This window comes from Chionomys nivalis, chromosome 11, assembly GCF_950005125.1.
Source record: "Chionomys nivalis chromosome 11, mChiNiv1.1, whole genome shotgun sequence".
Lineage (NCBI taxonomy): Eukaryota > Metazoa > Chordata > Mammalia > Rodentia > Cricetidae > Chionomys > Chionomys nivalis.
Genome location: NC_080096.1, coordinates 12,018,039 through 12,037,407, shown reverse-complemented (window position 1 = coordinate 12,037,407; position 19,369 = coordinate 12,018,039). Strand labels below are relative to the sequence as shown.

Here is a 19,369-nt window from a genome sequence, read left to right as displayed (position 1 = left end):
GGTCTTATGCTTAGCAAGCCCTCTTCCATCTGAGCTAAGTCCGCAGCCCCAGCCCCAGATGCTGTTAGGGAAGAAGGAGATTGGGGGGAGGGGGGGCTCTGTGCCAGAGCGCTTCCTTGGTGTGCATGAGATCCTGCATTCCAGCAATACAGGGAAGGAAAACTAGCAAGCAAAGGGGCATGGGGCTGGTTTGCTCACCTCTGTCTAACACAAACATGTTTAGAGAAAACTCTTGTGTCCCAGAGGGTCGTTAGCCTCTGACCCTGCCTGTTGAATTTATTGAAAACATTGTGTCCCATGGACTTCGCTCAGTTCTTTCTCTCTGTTGCCCTGGAGCCTTCTTAGTTCCCTGTCTGTAATTTCCCCTTTCAGTTACCTCATGGACTCTTCCATGCTAACCCTGCTAACCCTGGTTCATGCCCTGCCACTTCCAGGACACCTTCCCTGAGCCGTACTGACTCAGGCACCCCCAAAATACCTTTTGTTGTCTTAGAAGCTCACTGGGAGCTTGGGGACCCCGTGGTAAGTATGGTGCCCCGCACACAGTGGCTACACAAATCTCTTTAGACCCACAGAATCTCATGGAACAGTGGAGACCATAGACAGCAAAAGAAGCTGTCCACACAGGATGCCAGCCATGGTCAACTTACTCGGGATCCCTTCGAACAGCGGTACCTCCCCGTGGCCCTGACTCTGCTGCTCCTGGAACAGCTGGTAGCAGGCTCTGGGGCTGGACATCAACAGTCGAAAGCCCTGCTGGGAAACACTGGAGTCAGAAACATGGGGTTTCTAGGAGGAGGGATAGCACCCTCTGTCGCCTTCCTGTCCCCACAGAGAAGGAGAGCTGGCTTGGGAACCCAGGCAGAAGGGCTACGCACCTGCCTGTCAGGTGCTGGGACGAAACTCAGGAACTCATCTATGTGACCCACGAAGAGCCAGTCAGAGAAGAGCCTCACCGGGGCCTGTACCTGCTGGGCACACAGGAAGTCCTGCAGGGCCTGATGCATGTCTCGGCTCTCGCTGCTGTCCTCACAGGAAGGAGAAGTTATGACAGCCATCAACATCATCAAAAGACACAGTGCCTACTCACAAGTGGCCCTGGAATCCCACCTGTGCATCTTCCCTCATAGAAGAAGGGCGTGAGGAGGGTCATGGGGCCCTCCTGTGAGATTCCAGTGCCTGCCTGCACCCCTTCCAGCTGGATGTAGGTCTTCCCTAACCCTATATTGTCACGTGCTCTCAAGAGGTGTGAGAGCGGTGGTTCTCAAACTGGGGGTCACGACCCCCCTTGGGTCAAAATACCTTTTCACAGGGGTCATCTAAGACTGTTGGAAAACACAGCAATTTACATTATGATTCATAACAGCAGCAAAATTACAGTTATGGAGTAGCAACAGAAATAATTTTATGGTTGGGGGTCACCACAATATGAGGAACTGCATTAAAGGGCCGCAGCATTAGGAAGGCTGAGAACCACTATACTAGATAGAGTGTAGCAGTGCGAGAGAAAACTTGAAGGGGAGAGGAGGTCCATGATGCAGGGAGGTGGGAGAGGGGTCATTCATGCTGGGGTGAGACTTCAATGATGCTTCATGGTGACCCACCCACTTGTAAGTAACCTCTCGCCCATGCTCAGTGCGAGCCCAATTCGCCCCCAAGTTGGACGCTGGAAAAACAATTACTTTGATCAGTTTTTTATTTTAGCTGGAAAAGTTCACGCAGTGGGCGTGGCCGTGGGGACCGTGGACTGGTAGAGGACTCAAGGCTCCGCCCGCTTATGGAAGGGACCATGGAGCATGGGCTGCTGCTGTTGTGGCCCTGATATTTGAACAATTTAGGCTTTGCTGCTACAGCTTTCTTGGAGGGAAACTGAGGCGCAGCCACTGAGGTTCATAGGATCAGGGTCAAACTACAGGAAGCATTGCCCGCGACTCAGCCTAGATGCCTGTGTGATGGAGAAGCATGGGCTTCGGAGCCGGTCACGCTCACTGTCCCACCCCTGGTTTCTGGCACACAGTAGATGCTCAGTAAACAGTCACTGACTCAAGATATGTAAGTGGACAGAGGTAGGCCATGGAGGTTCCTGTCTCTACATGCGGATTCCTCAGTGTCTGCTGACCTCCTGGATTTGGAGAAGGTACGGGAGGCTCCACCATGGCTTTTGTCACTGTCCCCTACCCCAGCAGCCTGGCCACCCCTCATGTCTTTCCCTTACCTGGAGTAACCACTGCTCCCGATGAGGATCCTGCCAAGTGGGTATTCCTTTCCTCTGACGGTGACTGGGGGACTCACCTCCAGGTTCCCAAAGGCATCCAGCCCTGTGACCTCCGCTGTGTAGGGCCCTCGGGTCACATAGCCAAAGTTTGGACCCTAAGATGGGAGGAGGAGACACTGAGAATCAGAGGCAGCTGTCCCCGGGTGGTAATGGTGACTGAGGGTTTAAGGCTGGTTTGGCCACGGGAAGGAATCCTGTGATTGCAGAGAGGAAGCTTATGACTGTGAAGTGTGGAAGGGTTGCTGGATTGAGCCAGGGACCCTTGAAAGAGATGGGGCCTCTTGGGTCCCCATGCGCAGAACAGAATCTCAAACCATTCTTTCTACTCGTTCTCTACAGGCTGGCAACAGGGAAGGATTGGAGACAGGGACTCATTCAGCCAGTTTGAGGAGGGTCAGGAGTCCAAGTCACCCCTGAGGCCAGCACTTGGTCTACAGCACACCCCCATCCTGACCCTGGCCTGGAATGGGCTTTACAGAGTGTTTGTGATATCTCTGTGTGAGTCTTCATCAGAGGTCACATCTGTTACCCCCAGTATGAGTTTTGCGGGTGCTGTGGCAAATCACCACCAGGAAAGTGGCTAATATTACCCTGGTGTATCTTCCTGCACTTCTAAAGGCCTCAAGTCACTTGTCACACGATGGAGCCAAAGTGTGGCCTCACGCCCCTCAGGGAGGCCCCAGAGGAAGAGTCTAAAGAGAAAATGTCTTGAGCCGTCTGAATGCCTGTGGGGGCCTTGTGCTACCTCCCCGCTGTAGTCCTTCTCTACCTTGCTGTGTGGGAAAGGCAGCCCAACCGCTGCCTCCTTCATCTCCTGGAGCCAGTAGCTGGCCAAGTGGCCTTGCCATCCCATGGAATCCTAGTTGTGAGCTGAGCCCACTACCCACACCACTCCTCCAGCCACCTCCACTCCCGCAGACGCTGGACACAAGATGCCAGGTGGGGCTTGGCACCTACCTGGCTTCCCACTTGTCCTGCCCGGAGAGCTGGTGAGTCCTCCTCTCATCAGCCCGCCACCTTCCCATGGGCCTCTCTTCCCAGGGGACAGCCTGGAGGTCGCCTTTGCTCTGTCTCTCTCCCGATGGCCCCCAAATCCTGCTGGCCTGGTCTTGTGGAGCTTCTCAGAGTATGAGCACTTCCCACAGGGCCAGTCACTGCCCCTCATCAGTCCTGGTCCTTTTCCACTCTGCCCTGACAATGAGCCTAATCTCTTCATAACATAAAGCAGGACACACCCTCCCAGACTAAAATGTACACAGAGCCCCCTTTTCTCAGATTCTAAACTGACGGCCCCACCGGGGCAAGCAGCTCAGTGACTTTGCTGTCCTTGACACTGAGCTAGTTTTAACAGCAGGTATTTATTTTAAATTCTATTTCTTTTTAAAAATTTACTTATTTGTGCATCCATTATTTTTATGTGTGCATATGTGTGTGAGAGAGGGTTTATTTGTGCCACATCTGTCCTGGAGCCCACAGGGCCCAGCAGAGGGCTTCAAAGCTCCTGGAACTGGAATTCTAAGTGTTTATGAGTCTTTATGTGGGTGCTGAGAACTGAACCTGGGTCCTCTACAAGAACAGTAAATGCTCTCTTAAGATGGAGAGAGCCCCAGGTGTGTTGGTGCACGCCTTTTATCCTAGCACTTGGGAAGCAGAAGCAGGTGGATCTCTATGAGTTCCAGACCAGCTTGGTCTACATAAGCCAGTTCCAGGCTAGCCAGGGCTATATAGCAAGATGCTGTCTAAAAACAAAACAAAACAACAAGCAAACAAAACAAAAAAAAGAAAGAAGCAATGGGAAGAACCACTTTTCCAGTCTTCTGATTCCTTTTTCTGTCACACATTTTTAAAAATATATATACAGAAAGCCAAGGTCGTTCTGTAGAGCCCAGGATAGCCTCAAATTCTGCCTCCCCTGTGCTGAGCGTGAGCATGCATTATACCAGACAATGTAAAATTTCCCAACATCTTACTGAAAGACCAGCACCATGCAGGGCACATGCCAGGTACCCATGTGCGGCAATAGCAGGGCACACGGCATTGCCCACCTACAGCAGTGGCAGGGCACACGGTGCTGCCCGTCTCCAGCAGTAACAGGGCACACACTGCTGCCCACCTCTAGCAGTGGCAGAGCAGCTCCACACCCTGGCCAGGCAGGTGAGAAATAACGGAATACTCTGGAGATGATGCATGCAAGGCTGGCTAGTTTTTGTCAACTTGACAAAGATCATCTGGAGAGAAGGAACCTCAACTGAGATGTCTCCATCCAATTGGCCTGTGGGCATGTCTGTGGGGCATTTTCTTGATTAATGATCGCTATGGAAGGGCCCAGCCCACTGTAGGCAATGCCAACTCTGGACAGGTGGTCCTGGGTGCTACTAGAAAGCAGACTGAGCAAGCCATGAGGAGCAAGCCATGAGGAGCAAGCCATGAGGAAGCAGCTCTTCTCCATGGCCTCTGCGTCAGCTCCTGCCTCGACTTCCCTCAGTGATAGATTGTGGCAGGGAAGTGTGAACCGAATAAACCCTTTCCTCCCCAAGCTGCCCTTGGTCAGGTTTTATCACAGCAAGAGAAGCAAACCGTCCACGGGGACGGCTCTGACAACGCCAGCAGAGGCCCTCCTGGGTAGGACATTGACACTGGGACCTGACGGCTGAGAGTCACCCAGCAGCAGAACAGGGAAGTGCATTCCTGGCAGAGGGAATGACATATGGAGGCAAGGAAGGGACAGGGAGAGTGGTCCGTGATGACACTCGTGGGAACAGTGATGACAGTTTTCCCTCCTGTCACGTGGGTAAGGTGAGGGTGTTACGCATGTACTCAGCCAAGAGCCTGCTGGGGTCTCCTTCCACCCAAGGCTGGAAGAAGCAGAGGGGAGACTCCCATGCTGAGGATCTGTCTCTGTCACTGGCTGTTGGAGGTCTGACTTATAACAGGGAAGCTGGCCTTTGGATTATCAAAGTGGTAAGATACAGCCACCGCAGGCAGGATGGGAACCAAAGTGGGGGGGGCAGATAGGAACGGGCAAAGTCCTGGCAACAGTAGACTTGTGCTCCCACCTCCAAAGGGAATGAACTTGCCTCCACCATCAGCCCACACAGAGAGCCTAGCTACCGCTTGGTCACAGGCATAGGGTGTGCCAGGAAGAAACCTGTTGATGAGACAGATATATCCCTACAAGCCTCTGGCATGGAGCGGGCCACTGCCCCTCTCCCTGGAGAGCAAAATACTCCTGGCTGCAAAACGTATTCCTTTTTCTGAGGGTTCCAGGCCCCAGTGCAGGCTACGGTCTTCCAGGGGACAGGAAGGGGGACCAGGAGGCAGTGTGGGAGGCCTGGTGTCCTCACACAGAGCCTCAATTTCTACCTCTGTGGAATGGGCCTAGTGATAGTATCTTAATGGTTGTCACGTGAAATGAGTCAGTCCCCGTGGAGAACTCAGCACCGTGGCTGGAAGCACATGAACTCAGTAAACATACTATTATTGTTATTTACGATGAGGACAACCTGTGCTGAGCTGGCTTCTATCTACCAGGCTGGGCCAGTGTGACTCACCAATATGTCACCTTCCACTCCCAAATGTGTTGACCGTCGCTGATAAAAGCCCGGCTGATCCCAAAGCCCCATCACAGCCCCAGTCGTGGCCCCAAAGGACAAACCACACCCAAGAGATGGAACTCCTGTCTTGTGAAAGAGCACTCTTGGGTAGCCCAGTATGCCCCTCACAAGGTTATTCCAAGGATGAGCTCATTCCTGATGAGGCTCAGAGAAACCAGATCTTATCAGGGTACTGGCTGGAATAACCAGCACCGCCCCATTGAGTCCCTCTGGAGCAGGGATTCAGCTTTGGGGACTCATCTGCTTAGGGACAAAGGGTGGGGCCTACAGGGTTCCTACCATGACCCGTTTGATGGGGAAGTCCTTCAGGCCTCTGTCCCTCGGGGAGTCAAAGACCACGGGCAGCGTCTTGTGGGGAGCCTGGATGTAGCCGATCTCCATTTCGTCCTGGAGGGGCACAAAGAGGCTGCTGGACACGCCACAAAGTCCTGTTACCTGGTGTGATGTGGACCTGCCCCACCTGCTAGCCATTGCCATCAAGAACAAACTCTGTGGGAGACCTGGGCCGAGAGAACGGATCTGAGGCTGCAGACCTGTGCTCTGCAGGGCCTGCTGGGAAAAGGAATAGGACAGAGGCCCTGAATCTGGGGGGTAGGGACGACCCTGGGCCGAGGCTGGGATGGGTGATTGAGCCTTGTCCTTGGGGAGAGAGATCATCCAGTGTTGGGGTGTCTAGGGGTGCTGAGGGGATGCTGGGGGACCCAGAGAACTCCCAGAATGGCTAGAATAGGCAGAGGTTTCAGTGGGAAGGCTGTTGACTGAGTCCTTCTGGACCTCACAGGAGCAGGCAGGAGGCCCACCCAGCACTCTAGGTGGGTGTCCAAGTTTTCAGAAATGGATCTGGTGAGGACTTTGCCCCTCCAGCAAGCAGTTGTGCAGTGTGCGGGGACAGTCACTATGAGAAGTCACAGGATGGAAATCCTGGCTATTCCTTTCCTTCAGGTGAAAGGTGGGAACGTGTCTGCAGCGTCCCAGGGATCAGCCTATATCACAGAGGTGGGATGACAGGGGTGGGACTTAGGGGACAGGAAGAGAGACGCAGTACCACTGGAGGGATGGCATACATGGAGGGGCAGCCTTCATGCTGGCCTTTGATGAGCATGACTGGAGTATGGGTGATGAGGAGGGATGGGCAAAAGGCACCAGGTGAGAGCCAGGGGATGGCCATGGAGACGGCGGGCACCACACAGCGACTCACAGTCTATGTCAAGTGAACTTTTAACTTGAGTCCCTGGTGTGAGTACCTTCCGAGGCTCCTTCCTCCCAGTCCATCCCAGGAAGGATGGCCCCTAAGTTCTAGGCTGTGCCCCAGGAGCCCACAGCCCGCATCTATCCCTTGGCCTCCGGTGGACAGGGCCATGTACCTGCATCCACTGGTCATCCAAATTCTCTTCCTCTGGGCACACAGTCAGCTTGCACTTGGCTTTCTTGGTCAGAGCAGTCAATGAATTTAGGAAGTCTTTGTTTTCAGAAATCCTACAAACATTAGCCTCGATGTCCACAGAGCAGCGACCATGATAACAATTTGCCCCTCTCCCCAGGGTCCTGAGCAAATTATGGCTCCCAGTGTCTGAGGGCAGGGAGGTTTTTTTCTTCATTCCTAGCTAACATAGCACCCAGAATTCAGGGCTCTTCCTAGTGCACCCAGACCCCACCCCCTAGAGCTTCACCTGCACACGTATACCTCCTGGGGGGGCTGGGTGTTGGGGGTCATGATCCAGGGGGCCACACGAAACGTCACACTGTCTTGGAACACCAGGGCCTCGGGGAGATCCTGGAGGGGAAAGATGAGAAGGTACGTCATGTCAAGCAGGGTTCATCTGCTTCCTCTCCCCCACCCTCTTCTAGGCTGAGGCCTACCGGGTTAGATATGTCCAGCAGCGAGACTGTGAGGGGAATGAGCCCCTGGAAGTCAGCGTCAGGGAAAGCAAGACCCTCCACGTAGAAATTTGTGCTGTGTTGGCCGCCTGGCAGCTCCAGGCGGTGTGAGAACTGCTGTGGGCCCAGGACCACCTTGTATCTGGATGGCAGCTTGCCCCCTAGACAGAAGCAGAGCACGCTTAGCCCTAGCATGCCTCTGTGGCTCCGATTTCCTCCCCTCCGTGCTGAGATGCCCAGAGTCCTTGTGTGTCACTACCCAAGGGTCCCTGGAGGTGTTTAGGGGGGAAATATCAAAACTCCAGTTGGGACCTTGTTTCCCTGACTAGAGGGGTCCAGGAAGGGCACGGCAGGTGCCAAGCCATCCCTAACTCTGCTCCGTTCATTTATTCATTTGTATACTCATATATTCAATTATCCCCAAGCACACTGTGCTGTCTCCTGAGTGACCATGGAGGAACAAAGACCATTACGTGTAACAAACACCAATTAAAGCAATGGTAGAGGGAAGTGGGGGGGGTTGCATCCTGGGGGTGACAGTGCCTAGATGGAGGCATGTTAGGGACTGCTACCACCAGACCCTGAATTTCCTGTAAACAACTTGTTTTCCTCTGCTCTGAGCAGCCTGCAGCTGCTCTGAGCACGAGACCCTGATGGCAGGGGAGTGGGTTCTGATGAGTCTGCAGCTGAAAGATCCCGAGAGCTGGGGCGTGGCCAGAGCCCTGTATAAGCTGCCCCTGAGCACAATAAAGAGGGTGTTCTTGTTTCAAGGATGACCCGTGTCCTTATTTCTCCGTCTCTGTGTGTATGTATGTCAATCTCCAGGCCCTTGCCTGCCTCACAAACATCCCCTAGCTCAGGTGGTACACCATAGGCGTAGTACCGTAGTACATGTAGTACAGGCGCTGTGGGACCATCGTAGCAGGGACACGACAGAGGCACAAAGTTAGTCATCGCTCTGTCAGCTTGATTAGCTAGTTCATCTAGGATGAAAGGGTGGGACCAAGTTGAGCCTTGGAAAGCCCTCTCCTGTCCACTATCCCTAGGAGAGCAGAGACATCAGTACGTGCCCCTCCCCCGGGCCTCCACTCACCACTTTTAACCATGTACACCGCACAATGGCTGCTCTGGCCCTCTAGCTGGCTGCTCTGTCCCCCCATGCTGGTCACTCTGGCCCCCCTGCGTTCCTGAACCACACAGGCTCATTCCACCTCAGGGCCTTGCACCTGCTATGCACCCCATCTGGGATGCCCTTCCTGCCTGCTACCCGCCCTTCTGTCTGGGATGCCCTTCCTGAGAGTACCCGCAGTCTCCTCGGACCTTCCTCTCTCTCAGCCCCCAGTTCCACTCCTCCCACTGCCGTTCCTAATGATCTTACCTGTCACCCCTCCTATTCCACTAGGATGAAGTGACATGGGGCAAAGAGTTGGTCATGTTCATGGTTGTGAGCCCAGGGCTCAGAACTGAGGCAGGTAATGCTGGGTTAGCCAGTGTGAGGGGCTGCAAATCTATGATGTCTGAGCCACAAGGGGGTTCATGGCACCCGGGGGCTGTAAGGGGGTTCATAGCACATGGGGGCTGTAAGTGGGTTCATGGCACCCAAGGGCTGCAAGGGGGTTCATAGCACCCGGGGTATGTAAGGGGGTTCATGGCACACGGGGGCTGTAAGTGGGTTCATGGGGGCTGTAAGTGGGTTCATGGCACCTGGAGGCTATAAGGGGGTTCATAGCACACGGGGGCTGTAAGTGGGTTCATGGCACCCGGGGGCTGTAAGGGGGTTCGTGGCACATGGTGGGGGGTGAGGGGAAAGAGGGAGGAGGAGTAGGAGAAGAGAGAGGAGCTAGGAAAGAGAAAGAGAAATAAGAGTGAGAAAGGAGAAAGAAAAGCAAAGCGAAGGAGAGAATAGAGAGGAGGGGGAGGGGGAAGAGGTGGGTGCCCACTGGAGGGAGTCCTTGTGCCCAGCGGGGACGAGGCATCTATTGACCTTCATCTGGAGGCAGAGGACAGACGCCTGTGCCTGGCACTCAGAACCCAGCACACCATAGCTCCATGGGAACTGCTTGCCAAAGGGGAGTGGGGCAGGGCAGCGCCCCATCTGGTGGGGGCGGGAAAGGAGCGTGGGGTCGGGAAAGGAGCATGGGGTCATGGGAGGCAAGGGAAGGGCCAGGCCGACTCACGTGTGACCCGGAACACCCTCACTTTGTTCATCTTGTTCTTGGCCACGTGCAGCACCAGCTGATATTTGGCAAAAAAGTCTTTGGGAGTCTTCGTGCTTAGGGTCATTGGGGACATGTCCTGCAGGTCTAAAACAAGAAGCATGTGGCCCAAGATTGTTATATCTGTGTTATATCTCTAGTGCCCATCTCCCTCCAGCCGCCTCCTGGTGAAGCCCACACTCCCACACACTGAGTTGCAAAGGAAACTGGTTTCTTTTCCTTTTTTACAGTGCTGCTCTTTTTGCTCATTTTTAAAATTACATTTACTGTTTTCTTTTGTTCCACAGCTCTGGCAACTGAACTGGGAGTCTTAGGTAGACAAGGAAAGAACTTCACCACTCACCTCCAGCCCGCGGTTACTTATTTATCGTGTGTATGCGTGGGAGAGGTTGAACACGCTGTGGTACGTGTGGGGGTCAGAGGACAGGACAGTTTGTACAGCGTTCTCTTCCTCTACCATGCTGCACCCCAGTATAGAACTCGGGTCATCAGACTTGGCAGCGAGCACCCCTACCCTGCCCTGTGACTCCCCCTTGCCCCCCTCGCCAGCCCCTGACTCTATTCTCTTCAGCATATATATGATGTTTATCTGTGGATGTCTCCAAAAGGGGAGCCAAGGATAGAAACCCAGAGCATCAAGGCCTTCTGCCCCATTGTCATTTCTTGCTATGACTCCAGCACTCAAATTCCAGAGCACAGAGAGTGCCCAGGAGAGCGGTGGTACATGGCGGTGGGCAGCATGGATTTGTGTATCGGGATGTTGGGGAATATGCCAAGTGGTCACTGCTGGCGGCTGGGCTACGGTGAAGGAGGCAAGGATATGGGCTCAACCTGGATCTGGGTAAGCTTGGGGGAAATCCTACAGCTCTTAGTGCCTCAGTTTCTCTATCAGTAAACAGGGGCAGAGAGAATGCCAAAGGGTGGGGAGTGTAAAGAAGAGGGGACACATTTGGAGCCATTGTCCAGAGCTCTGAGAGTGTCCACAAGGTCATGGATAATAAATATCCTTCAGGGCTGTCCCTGGTGTCAGTGTGAGATACATAGTTACTTCCATGCACGTTAGCATTCCCCTCCCCCCACTGCCAGGGAAGGTGGGTGGCTTGTCTCATTGAGACTCTGCAGGACCCGCCACCATTCTTGATCCTCTTAAACCCGCCAAGGAGTCAGGTTGTCTGGGCTGCAAGTACTGACTGAAGCTGAGTAACTGTGTGACTTTCACAAGCTTGACTAAGTCTTGTCTTAACTTTTTTTTTTAAAAAAATATATTATGTATACAGTATTCTGCCTGCAGTTCTGCCTAGATGCCAGAAGAAGGCACCAGATCTCAGTACCGACGGTTGTGATGTGGTTGCTGAGACTTAAACTCAAGACCTCTGGAAGAGCAGCTGGTGCTCTTAACTGCTGGGCTGTCTCTCTAACCCTTGTAACTACACGGAAACTGTATTCTTTTAAACACTGCTTGGCCCATTAGTTCTAGCCTCTTATTGGCTAGCTCTCAAATCTAGATTAACCCATTTCTAATAATCTGTACCACCACAAGGTGGTAGCTTACCAGTAAGATCCTAACCTGCCTCTGTGTGGGGCGGGAGAATCATGGCGACTCACTGACTCGGCTTCTTTCTCCCAGCGTTCTGTTCAGTCTACTCTGCCTACCTAATTTTCTGTCTTATCAGGGGCAAGCAGTTTTCTTTATTAATTAACCAATGAAAGCAACAGATAAATACAAGACCCACCTCCATCACTTCTCTGTGCCTCAGTTTCCCCATCCGTTAGGAACTGGGGTCTTGTGCAGTATTTGGGGACCAGCACTCCTTTTCTTTTTTTTTAAAGATTTATTTATTATGCATACAATGTTCTGTTAACATATATACACCAGAAGAGGTACCAGATCTCATTATAGATGGTTGTGAGCCACCATGTGGTTGCTGGGAATTGAACTCAGGACCTTTGGAAGAGCAGCTAGTGCTCTTAACCTCTGAGCCATCTCTCCAGCCCAGCACTCCTTTTTTTTAATTAAATTTGGCCCTCATGTCTGAGCCACGCCCAGATGTGTGGGCTAGACAGGGGCCAGCATGGAAAGCAGAGCCTCTTGGGGAGCCCACACTGGTCTCTTTGGACTGCTGTGTGACTTTAGCTGGTCATTTACTCTCTTGGGACACTTTTCCGTTCCTTCCTCTGTAACATGGACATGCTAACACAAGCGTGCTTCCCAAAGCCAGGGGCTACCTTACAAAACCACAAGGGCAAGTGAGCCTTATTGACGCGCGAGGCCCTTGTCCTGGGACCCGGCCATGGCCTTTGTCCCCAGAGATGGCCACAGCCTTTGTTCTTTACCTTTGTTGTCCAAGACCATGTCATCCTCGAAGTCCATTCTAGAGGACGTGGGGTTCTCCTTGTCACAGTTCACCAACAGGATGGCGCCTTGGCCACATGGGCCCCAGGTCCAGGTGCTCTGGGAATATCAGAAGGGCAAAAGACGCTGTTGGTAACTCTCAGATCCCATCAGCCCTTGGGAGACAAGTGCTGGTTTCTCTCTCTCTCTCTCTTTCTCTCTCTCTCTCTCTCTCCCACTTCGCCTGTTTCTCTCATCCAGCAACTCATGGGCCCAAAGAGTGGATTTCTGATGGCTCCAGATCTAAGCAAATCTGGATGTGAGTCAGAGGTGTTTGTGGTTTGTTAAAGACAGCATCTATTCTAGCGAAGACTAGCTTCAACTTCTAATCCTCACCTCTGAGAGCTGAGATCACAGACCTGTGCCGCCACGCCCAGTCTGTGAGGTGCTGGGTATTGAACCCCGGACTCCATGCATGCTAGGCACCTCTACCAGCTAAGCTATATCCCAGCCTCAATTCATCCATCTGTTTTTTTAAAAAAAGGAGCCTGATAGTAAAATATACTTTAAAAGCCTTTTTAAAATTGGCTTAACAAACAAAAGGAGTCAAATACATAAGAAATCAAGATTGTAATCCAGGAGGGAGGAAGACTTGATTGGGGGAGGGGGGGGAATGGAAGGTGGTGGCGGGGAAGAGGCAGAAATCTTTAATAATTAAATAAATTAACTTAAAAAAAAGATTTTAATCCGTACAACAACTCTCATGTGACCAAATAAACCACTCCTTCCTGATGTGAGTGCTACCCTTGGTACCAGAAGCCCTCCGCCCAATGATGAACTACGTCTGGGTGGCCTGGCCTGTAGAGATCTATCATGATATGACAGATGAAGCAATATTGGATAAATTAGGATGCTAGGCTAAGCCACACTCTTCCCCTTCCCCTACGATTGATGGACTTCATCATTTGGAGCCTGCCAAAGTGTACACTAGCCACCAACACAAAGTCACTCAGGCAGTTCTGAAGTTCCAAGGACCCTGGGTTAATAGTCCACCCTACGTTACCCCGATCCACCATCTTTCTGCAACACACACTCCCGGCCATGCCTCGCTTCTCTCTCCCTCCACCCCTGTCTCTCTTCCCTTCCCCGTCACTCACCACCACACACCCCTGTACACAGCTCCGTGGGAAACTCAGCTACCAGCCATTAAAGGTCTGGGGAGCATTTCTGAGCCACAGCTGGGACCCATTACCTGGGTGACTCTAGAGATTCCCGCTTGTAGGCTAATACCATTTCTGAACCCACAATTGGTTGTAAATATGACCTTGTAAAAGAGATGGAATATGCCTAAGCCACAAGGTCACCAGTTATTTCCTGGTAAGGGAACCTTACAAGTTAACACAAGACGCCGGCGAGGTGCCGCTGCTCATGCTCAGCCTGCCACTACCAGGAGGCCCGGTAGGCGCGCACCATGTCCCTAAAGCCGGAGAGGTGCCGCTGTTCAGCCTGTCACCACCAGGGGGCGCGATAGGCGCGCGCCATGTCCCTAAAGCGCGTACAGACGGACATTTGAGCCTCACCTGATCCTTCCCAGCCCTAGCAGGCTTCGCTTTGCCGGCTTTGCCAGTGCGGGTGACATCTGTGCTCAGGGAGATTTCTGAAATGGGCGTGAGAGAGTCGGTGAGTGTGAGCTGCAAGGCTCTCAAACTGGCCCTGACGGTTGGCCCCGAGGACAGGAGCTTCTCTGTTCCACCCTTTGTCCCCAAGAAGCCACACTACAATTCAGAGAACAAAGTTCTGCCTTCCTCAGGAGCCATGACGGTGATGCCAAAGCAACTCTTACACCCCAGTGAAGCCGCCACAACCTGCCAGTTCACCTTGCCAATTTCTCCAAGAACTCTGCCCCCATCCCCCAACCTCAACCCACAGTCTTCATCTGGTCGTTGTTATGCATGTGTGTGTCTGTGTCAGGAAAAAACTCACGCTCCCCAAGTCTACCCTGTGCAAATGTCAAAGCAAAGTGTCTGTGAACTCCTTCCCTCTACCAGAAAATGCGACCACAGTTGCTTCAATAATGTAGACTCGTGTGCCTCACAGTGTGACACAGGGACCGTGGCCTGCACGAGAGGGGCGATATGACCTTTTACTATTGTGCCATAGCAGATTCGCTAATATGCATGAATCTAGGGACATAGAATTATTACGGTACTCCTGGCTTCCCCACCTCTCAGCAAGTAGTTCCTTGAGTCTCAGTTTCCTAATCAGTGAAATGGGATCACGGGGTCAAGTTCCCTGGATTATTGTAAGAATTAAATGCAATATCTCAAGCACAGGTTGTGGCGTTAGAGTAAGCCCCATTTTATTTAAACCTATACTCATGAGTGAAGCTCATCATTGAGATGACACCCAGCGACTTCATATGCTATTTATATATTTAATACACACTTAAATAAAAAGAGTAGATTGTTCAGGTTGAGTTCTCATTAAAAATCTATTTAATTTTTAAAAATTTAGATATAAGGTCTCACACTATGTTCTCCAGGCTAGCGTCTAGCTCCTGAACTCTGTGATTCTAAGAATGAACTTTAAAAAAGATTTTATTATTTTTATTCATGTGTTATGTGTGTATGTGGTGGGGGGTACATGAGTGTAGTTGCCTGTGGAGGCCAGAAGAGGGCATTGCATCCTCTGGAACTGGAGTTAACAGGGGGTTGTGAACCAGCTGATGTGGGTACTAGGAGTCAAACTCAGGTCCTCTGTTGGAGCAATACACGCTCTCAACCACTGAGCCATCTCCCCAGTCACAGGGATAGGTTCTATTAAAGATGAATATGAAAGAAATAGAAGTACACGTGTTTAAATGGGTTATTGATATGATAAAAATGAAACGTAAATAATGGGATTTGGGGAACACAGAAGAACACAGAATTATCTGCTATAAAAAGCTATAATATGAGTGGGGCGGTGGTGGTGCACACCTTTAAACCCAGCACTCGGGAGGCAGAGACAGGAGGATCTCTGTGAGTTCGAGGCCAGCCTTGTCCACAGAGTGAGTTCCAGAATAGGCTCCAAAGCTACAGAGAAACCCTGTCTCGAAAAACAAAAACAAAACAAAACAAAAAGCTACACACACACACACACACACAATGAAGCATTAAAAGGGTATAGAAATTTGTGCATAGAATCTAGGCCCCTAATTCCTAGCCTGAGAAGTCAGTTATTACACTGTGATGTGAGCCTTCACCTGCGCTTATATTAACTAATTACCAGGGATCCCATAGCTGGAAACTTGTCCGTAGCTGAGGGCGACCTCAAGCCTCTGACCTGTCTGCCTCTACCTCTCAAGGTCTGGGAGTACTGATGTGCACCCCACACCAGGTGTATGCAGCACTGGGCGTCAAACCTCGGGCTTCATGCTACCTAAGCGAACACTCCACCCTCACCCCCAGTCCCCCATCTGTGTTTCTTTGTGCTCACTCTCTGGGGAAGGGGAACTTAAGAATCACCAGTTGGATGGCTAGCTAGAAATGGTCATTTTTCTTTGCTTGTTCTAAAGTAAGCTCTAGTCATGCTGTGTCTTGGAAAGATGCCCTGCTGGGTGGGGATGTGCTGTGTGGAGATGGAAGGCAGCTCTACGGTCCCTTCCTCTCTCCTTCCCTCCCTCCCCCCCTTTCTTTCTTTTTGAGACAAGATCTTAGTATTTAGCCCTGACTGACCTTGAATTCACAGAGATCTGCCTGCCTCTACCTCCAAGCGCTGGGATTAAAGGTGTGCACCCTTGGCAGCTCTTTGGGACCCTGGTCATCACTTACCCACCCCAGTGAGGTACAGCAGGGCTTGGATCGGTGAGGCCTTGGGTACATAGTACAAAATTCGAACCTATAAGACAATAACAGACTATTTATGACTTCATTAGTCATTCAACAAACAGTCTGAGCTGCAGCACGAATTCTAATTGATCTTAATAATAGAAACTCAAAGTCAACTATCAGGGGGTAAAAGCTGTAGGATCAGAGAAGCAGAGCGGCCAGTCACTAGAGAGTTCTTACTTCTACCAGTGTTCAGACCAAGGGGCGGTCCTGTTCTCAGACAGCCTCCTTAGACTTCACTGTACCTCAGATGGCATTGAGCTCCTGTCTCTTCTCATTTTATTTTCCTCTCTCTGCCCAACCATATCACTCCTGTCTCCACCTCCCTTATCCAAAGTGCTGGGATCACCTTCGTGTGAGCTGTTTCTCTTTTAGATTGGATCAATTTTGTGTAGCCCAGGGTGGCCTTGAACTAACGGAGATTCGTCTGTCCTACGAGTCCTGGGATTAAATGTGTGTGCTTCCACTGCCTGGCCTAGTGAGTTAGCTCTGCACTCTGATCTTCAGGCAAGCTTTATTTGTTAAAACACAAACAAAATATCACTACACTGAGCCCTGCTGTGTACTGGCTTAATCCAGTTCAACTCAGCTAACGATGATGCTTTAAAAAGAGTCCCAAGGGAGTCCAGGAATGGAGGATCCACTCAGCCAGAGAAAGGGGTGAGGGAAGACTTCACAAGGAGGTGTTTACTGGCTGTCAGCTTGACACAATACAGAGTTATCTGAGAGGAGAAAACCTCAATTGAGAAAATACCTATATTGAGAAAGTTCTAGCTAGAAGACATTTTTTAAATCAGTGATTGGTGGGGGAGGGCCCAGCACATCACAGGTGTGCTGAGTTCTACAAGAAAGCAGGCTGAGCAAGCCAGTAAGCAGTACCCCTCCATGGCTTCTGCATCAGCTCCTGCCTCCAGGATCCTGTCCCGTGTGAATGCCTATCCTGGCTTCCTTCAGTGACAAACAGTGCCGTGGAAATGTACATCAAATAAACCCTTTTCTCCCTAATTTATTCCTGGTCAGGGTGTTTCATCACAGCAATGGTAACCCTGACAAGGACAATGTGTAGCTTGAGAAGGGGAGTAGGTGAAAGACTCTGGGGCATCTCAGCATTTCTGCCCCCCTTCCCTGGGAACCAGGAACCTGATAATCACCCACGCGTGCACTGGAGCTTGGAGCTTTGGGTACTTTCCCAGGAGCTCTCCACCCCCTTTGTAGTTTTTCTTCAATAGACCCAGGCCCTGGAACTGGGGCAAAACAATCTGCAGATGACCTGCAGGTGTTTCTCCTTGTTCAACCAACTCCACAACTGCTGTGGCATTGATCAATTATAGTTAGCTGACCATTAAACGAGCTAGTCACAACAGCTGACAAACCACTCCTGGACTCCCCCTTTGATTCTGCAGTTTTTTCCTTTAAAAGTAGCCTGTAATAGATGAGTGTGCCCCTTACTCCACAACCTCTCCAGCAAAGGCTATCATTGGTGTTTTTGATTTTAGCCATTCTGACAGGTGTAAGATGGTATCTCAAAGTTGTTTTAATTTGCATTTCCCTGATTGCTAAGGAGGTTGAGCATGACCTTAAGTGTCTTTTGGCCATTTGAATTTCTTCTGTTGAGAATTCTCTGTTCAGTTCAGTGCCCCATTTTTTAATTGGGTTAATTAGCATTTTAAAGTTTAGTTTCTTGAGTTCTTTATATATTTTGGAGATCAGACCTTTGTCTGTTGCAGGGTTGGTGAAGATCTTCTCCCAGTCAGTGGGTTGCCTTTTTGTCTTAGTGACAGTGTCCTTTGCTTTACAGAAGCTTCTCAGTTTCAGGACCACGAGGGGTGCACCCACCCACTGTGACAGTGGAACTGATCAATTGGGAGCTCACCAAGGCCAGCTGGACTGGGACTGAATAAGCATGGGATGAAACCGGACTCTCTGAACATGGCGGACAATGAAGGCTGATGAAAAGCCAAGGACAATGGCACTAGGTTTCGATCCTAATACATGAACTGGCTTTATGGGAGCCTAGCCTGTTTGGATGCTCACCTTCCTGGACCTAGATAGAAGTGGGAGGACCTTGAACTTCCCGCAAGGCAGGGAATTTGGACTGCTCTTCAGTCTTGAGAGGGAGGGGGAATGGAGTGGGGGGAGGGGGAGAGGAGTGGGGAGAGGGGGAGGGGGTGATATGTGGGAGAAGGGGGAGGGAAATGGGAAACGGGGAGGAGGCGGAATCTTAATTAAAAAAGAATAAAATAAAGAGAGAAAAAAAAGTAGCCTGTAACAGCCACTCGGGGTCCTTCTCCTTTCGAGGCTGAGGGATCCTGTCATGTCAGAAATAAAAATTCCTCTTGCTTTTGCATCAACTGTGGTATGAGAGTGGTCTCTTGGGGCGACCCTTCTTTGGTAAGTAGGCTTTAGGGCCCAACATAGGGACTCAGCAGCCAGAAATGAGGTGCAAGCGGCATAAGAGGGAAAGAAGGAGTAGGTGGTGGCCGGGGAACTGGTCTTCTGCAACAGAAGGCCAGGCCTTCAGGTTGTCTCTCATAGTACCAAGTTGGTGAGCATCAAGTCTCTAGGCAGCAGCCAAACAGGGAGGCTGGGGAGGGTCGTGGGGTAGGGGGAAGGATGCAGGAATGGGTTGGGGGGAAGGGAGTAGGGGATGGGTCGATGGTGGGTGGGGGCAGGTGGTGGAGGGGTGGGTCATGTGCGGGTGGAAGGAAAGAGCAGGGGTGGGTGGGTTGTGTGGGGGGAGTGAGTGGAGGTGTGGCTCGTGTGTGGGGATGGGGGTAGGGAGTGGAGGGGTTGTGGGGGTGGGGGAGGATATGGGGAGGTGGGTCGTGTGTGGGTGTGGGGGGGGAGGAGGGATTGGGGAGTGCAACTCAGTGGTTGGTGGACGGTGTGCAGCACACATGAAGCTCTGGAATCAGGCCAGTCCCTCTGTCCAGCAAAACCAGGAATGAACAAGAAAATAAAAACCCAGAGAGAGGAATCTGATTGGCCCAGCTGCCAGGGAGGGCGGGGCACAGGAGCTGAGAAACCTGAGTGACATAAGCTGGGGGACCAAAAACAACCAAAGTGCTACAAGGAAAGGAACCTGGGGGGACATACTGAGGAGACACACTGGGGGGGGCACACTGAGGGCCACATGGAGGAGCCCCTGAGAGGACACACTGAGGTGCTAGGTCCTGTCCTATAGA

The 19,369-nt window shown here is 51.5% G+C and overlaps 1 protein-coding gene across 1 annotated transcript in view; it reads right to left on the bottom strand.

Annotated features, from left to right (window-relative positions):
- The window catches only part of Padi4 (peptidyl arginine deiminase 4), a 28,274-nt gene that overhangs the window by 2,952 nt on the left and 5,953 nt on the right, over positions 1-19,369 (bottom strand). The window contains exons 3-13 of the mRNA XM_057784541.1: positions 16,128-16,194; positions 13,896-13,972; positions 12,318-12,435; positions 9,945-10,070; positions 7,750-7,928; positions 7,560-7,663; positions 7,254-7,365; positions 6,169-6,276; positions 2,216-2,370; positions 879-1,023; positions 651-753 (exon numbers count right to left, since the gene is read on the bottom strand). Coding sequence (XP_057640524.1) covers positions 651-753; positions 879-1,023; positions 2,216-2,370; positions 6,169-6,276; positions 7,254-7,365; positions 7,560-7,663; positions 7,750-7,928; positions 9,945-10,070; positions 12,318-12,435; positions 13,896-13,972; positions 16,128-16,194 — 1,294 coding nt within the window. The remainder of the gene's footprint in view (positions 1-650; positions 754-878; positions 1,024-2,215; positions 2,371-6,168; positions 6,277-7,253; positions 7,366-7,559; positions 7,664-7,749; positions 7,929-9,944; positions 10,071-12,317; positions 12,436-13,895; positions 13,973-16,127; positions 16,195-19,369) is intronic.